The sequence below is a fragment of the Hyalella azteca genome, unplaced genomic scaffold, assembly GCF_000764305.2.
Source record: "Hyalella azteca isolate HAZT.00-mixed unplaced genomic scaffold, Hazt_2.0.2 contig17560, whole genome shotgun sequence".
Taxonomy (NCBI): domain Eukaryota; kingdom Metazoa; phylum Arthropoda; class Malacostraca; order Amphipoda; family Hyalellidae; genus Hyalella; species Hyalella azteca.
Window position 1 is genome coordinate 131,974 of NW_025947338.1, and position 4,975 is coordinate 136,948.

The window sequence follows — 4,975 nt, forward strand, 5'->3', positions numbered from 1 at the left end:
CATTCATGAGGTAGTGGAACAGAAACGCCTCATATAGTGGGTCTCAGTCATGCAGATCCGACCACCGCTTAAGTCTAGCAAGTCATATTGACAATGTCAGCCGTGAAGAAAATCTGGAATCGAAGTAAAGAAATACGGATCAAACATACATCAAAATTGGGCAAGCAAGGCACAATAACGATTTACAGAAACTTAACATCTTTGGTGTGAATTCTTCAGAATTTCGTTCTAGGTTCTATCACAAACCATTTTTAATGAATACATTTGCACCTGTAGAATATGAGAAAAAATGTTACTCTTCCAGCTGCGAGTTTCGTTATATGGTTTTTCTTCATTTGCAGATGAATCTCAAAAGAAAATATAACTCAGTACTCACTGCAGTGAGTGACAGAGAGCGCATTTTCTCGTCAACGAAAACGTGAAGTCACGGACGGACAGACAGACATACGGACGGACAGACGGACATGGCGAGCACAATAGCGCCTTTTTTCCACAAATGAGAAAATGTTCCAAAAAGTTATTTTTTACAATTCAATTTATATTTTTTCACATTTTATGCATGTAAAAATCGCCCGAGGACAAAAGAGGCACAAAGGTTAATATTATTAATCATTCGGACTCAGACAACTCGTCGAGCGAGTAGAGAGCTTGGGCCACATTTTCCTCCAGTGACGCACGCACGCGAAGAAGAGAAGGCCTTTGAAAACTGCAGAAATCTCGCGCAATAAAGTTCCCATTTAGGAAATCTTGTCGACTGAAAGAAATCGATCGACAGTACCTGTCGCTCAGCATTGACTGTTCCTAGAACAAATAAGTACTTGAAGGCAAGCAGAACCAGACAGCTGGGCGGTGTACCTGTGAGGTAGGAGGGAGGCAGGTACATGGAAAAGGTATAACAAGCGCACCAACTTGGAACGGAATTAGACTTTAGGAAAAGTAAAGATACGTACAAAGCTGAAGCCCCCTGCAAAGGCGAAGGATCTGTTAGACGCACAATTTTGTTCGCATGTCGTGATACAGATCAAACAATTTTAACAGAATAGGAATACAGTATATGGCTAAAGTCATAAATGAGTTAAATTAACATCTGCAGCTACGTTCGATTACATGGAATATGACTTTGAAATTCTTAGAGGCAAGTCGAAACCCGCTCCATTATTGTTTCACTCTAACGAAAAGTCATTATCAATATCATTAGAATCATTATCAATAAAATCATCAAATGATTTTGAATTTTATTATTCACACCAACGACGGATGGAAAATGAGTGATACAGCAATTACTTCCTATGTGGATCATTTATTATCAAAACTATTCAAGATAACTTAATTCCACTTGTTATCGTGGATTCTATTTAAATTAAATTAATTTGGAAAATGTTTTCAGCAGAATTTGGTGCATAGGATTGAAACGTGAAAAGAACATTTTTTCCGTTTACTTTAAATTCAGTTATTATTCGTTCAGTTGCTTCTTATCGCCCGTAAAACGCAAAATTACCTTTGCTGAAAACAAAGTAGTCTTTCATACGTATTGTATTATTGCTTGCTACGTGCTCGGTGAAGTCATGCTAAACATTACGGGCAAAGTTACGATGCGGTGTTAGTGGCTGCAACTGCGATCGCTGCGCATTTACAGAAATACATGAAAAATATGTTTCAAAGTTAAATATTTGGTTGTTAAATTTGAACAATTCTTAATTTGAGCAAAATGAATGACCCATATTACAAGCTGTGTATCACACTTTGATCACACTCACTAGCTTGAGAGCACCGACCTAAGTGTCTAATTTTGAGGATTGAATCCTATTCTTCACCCAAAAAGAAAGACGAAACAGGGCATAATTGCAATTTTACAGTTGAATTCTAACAGTTGCCCACGGAAAAGAAAAAGTGAGCCAAAGATTGCATTGCACTGAACTTGGAATGGCTGAATAGCAGAATAAAGAATTTTATTAAATTGCTACAATATCAAAAGCATATTATTAGGAAAATTAATAGATGAGTGATCCTTATATGATTAATATCGCAGATGCTTGACTGCACTCATTCCTTCAGTCGCACTTGGTATTTTTAGCGGAGTGTATTTCAGAAAGCACCTGTTTTTCGATTCTATTAGTATGAATAAACCGTGAACGTATTACTTACCTGCATAAACTATTCATTCCATTCGTTTCATAAGATAAGGACCTTATCATGTCGCAATATTCATTAAATTTATACGGAATCAAAAACAAACGTTTTCGAAATGTAGGACGAGCGACTGTAAAATAAAAAAGCCCGCATGGAGGCGGGGCTACGGCGCAGTTAGAAGCCGCTACTGGGTGGGACGGTAGCGGTCGAGTGGTTCCCACGTTGCAAAAGTTTCTGCGCGCAAAATAAAACAGCACACAAGTTGTTTTGTCTTGACATTTATGGTGCAATATTTGACATAAGTCCAAATAAATGAATCTTGGTTTATTCAAATTTATCGGTAGCAACTTTTTGCTAAATAGTTCATAGAAATGAACTAAGAATATGATACACATTTAGGTATTTTTCTGACCGCCTTTCGGCTCATCCTGCCACACGCCCGCTAGTTTAGAATGTCGTTAAGAACGTTTGTATCTGCTTTCAAAAATATTCTAAGAAAATTCACGGAATTCACATATGATTGTTTTTTCTTCGTCGTTGTCAGAATAGATTCTGAACGTTTGGCATTAAAGGAAGAGCCTTCGTTTGAACTTCTATACAGTATGATAAGCGGCATAGCGACGCGTGGCGAGATAGGGGCGTCTGGCAATGCCCACGCTTAATAGAGACTGCTGCCTGGCTCAGTGGTCATTCCGCATCAGGCTCTTGGCGTGCTAGGTTCGTCGCTTTACCTCCTGATCTGAGTTGCATCGAGCCTCTTTCGTGACGTGAACATGGTGTCTTCCATTCATGCGGAGCCTGTGTCACGAAGTGACCAATACAAGAGGGTTATGAAACCTTTATTGGAAAGAAAGCGCCGCGCGCGCATAAATCGGTGTTTAGATGAACTTAGAGACCTTTTAGTATCTGTGCTTCAGTCTGAAGGAGAAGCTGTCACGAGATTGGAAAAAGCTGATATCCTAGAACTAACAGTACGACATGTACGAAGATTGAGTCAGAGGCGACGGCTTGCCATTCCAACTCCTAGTTCGAGACAACAAGAAGAACGAGAAGATGTCACGAAGTTCCAGCAGGGATTCGTGGCAGCTGCGCAACAGGTTCACACATTCCTGATGAACACTAACAGTTTGGAACCTGCTATATCTTCAAGACTCCTCTCCCACCTTACAAGTTGCGCCACATCTATAACTCCTACACCGCCCCCTGTTGTGTCGCCTAATTCGCTTCCTCAGCCTCCACTTCCAGCATCAAATATTCCCGTTCGTGGACAATCTTCAAACGTGAAAGCTGTTGTTCCAATTCGCTCTCCCGTAAACCCATCAGCAGCGGTGAATCCCAGTATTGTGCCTGCCGTGAATTCTTCAGGTGTCCTTGCCTCATATATTCCTTCAGGATCTAAAAATTTCTCAAAACCATTGGTTCCAGGTGTCGTTGACCAACCGATTAACTCCCAATGTTCTGTACCGTACCAAATTCGCATGAAAGCAACTAATCAACAGCTTGTCGAGTTGAGTGATCAGAAATCATCGAACACTATGCTTACTCCCATCAACCGTGATATCCCCATGCCAGCCGTGGCGCCCTCTCCTTTTATTGACGTAGTGTCAACAGAATACGAATTTTCTGAACCAAGCAAGTTGGGAATTAAATCTGAATTCTCTCTACGTTCACCTCAAGAACCTAACTTCACTCTTCAACTTCACGCCAAGTTCTTGCCGCGAAATTCATCTCCGAGGATGTTCGACTCGCCTGGCAGTGAAACCGACTCTGACAGCAGTTGCGCGTCGCCGAGCCCTCAGGATCTCTCGATGAAGAAGAACATCGAAGAGTCAGGTTCATCCTGGCGCCCTTGGTGACAGACTCATTGACATCAGTGTAGCAAAATAGTTTTCTGCGGTGTACAAATTCATGTTCGTTCGTTGTGGTTTTAATAATCTGACTGTGATATTGTTGTACGTTACTCTATTTCTGCAGAGGATAAATTCTGTGTATTTTTAGCAAGTTGTAACTATTATTCTTCGATTCCCGAGTCAGTTTAGGTTGGAGATTTGTCATTCTTGAAAAGCCATTCATTCTATATTGAAACTAGTAGCAGTAAATTCGCGATTTTTGTTTCGTTTATTGTAAAAGTGGTTTCCTGCCTCATGTTTTTAGTTATTAAACCTTTATTGCTGCACTGATGAGGTATCATGGTGGCGTGTGTAACATCTAATTAATTTACTAGTTTAAATTTATTCACCGGATCGTTGATTGTAACAGTTCCGTTTAAACTGATATTTGATCAAGGTAATAATTATTGAGTCGCTTGAACAGCTGAAGTTCATCTTCGTCGATAATTTAAATGTAGTTTCGTTACGTTAACCTTCGTTGCTGGTAATATTCTGAATCATCAACGAGTTAGCCTGGGCTTTTTTGGCCCATTATTTAATTGGATAGTTTCTTGTTTCCATTATTTGCGACCATCGTGTACAAACCTTAGCTTATAAGGATAGCTATGCCTGGTAAAATGATGGAATTTTCATACCTTTTCTTTGTAGCTGTTTTCTGTGATTATACGAAAAGACAACTGCTAATTTTTATTCTCCTTCAACATAACTCTAGCAATGTTTACGAGCGAAATGAAGGGGTCTTGAGTTCAGGAACTTGTCGTGAAAATAGAATCTGAAAAGGGCAAAGAACCATGGCAAAACTCGACGGAGTCTTTCTGCCAAAATTCATTTACTGTTAAACAGAGCGCCGTTGGAGTATAGAGAACATTCCCAGCTTCCTATAAAGGCGCGAGCACGATTCTCAGATTCGTAATAAAATTTCTATATTGGACTTTAAAAGCTGTCGCGTTCTTTTA

At 39.9% G+C, this 4,975-nt stretch overlaps 1 protein-coding gene across 1 annotated transcript; it reads left to right on the forward strand.

The window, feature by feature from the left end:
• Positions 1 to 2,813: 2,813 nt before the first annotated feature.
• On the forward strand, positions 2,814 to 4,697 carry LOC108680567 (enhancer of split mbeta protein). Its single transcript, XM_018169431.2, has one exon. It carries the CDS (start codon positions 2,904 to 2,906, stop codon positions 3,984 to 3,986), a length of 1,083 nt encoding a protein of 360 aa, XP_018024920.1. The 5' UTR covers positions 2,814 to 2,903; the 3' UTR covers positions 3,987 to 4,697.
• The last annotated feature ends 278 nt before the right edge of the window (positions 4,698 to 4,975 follow it).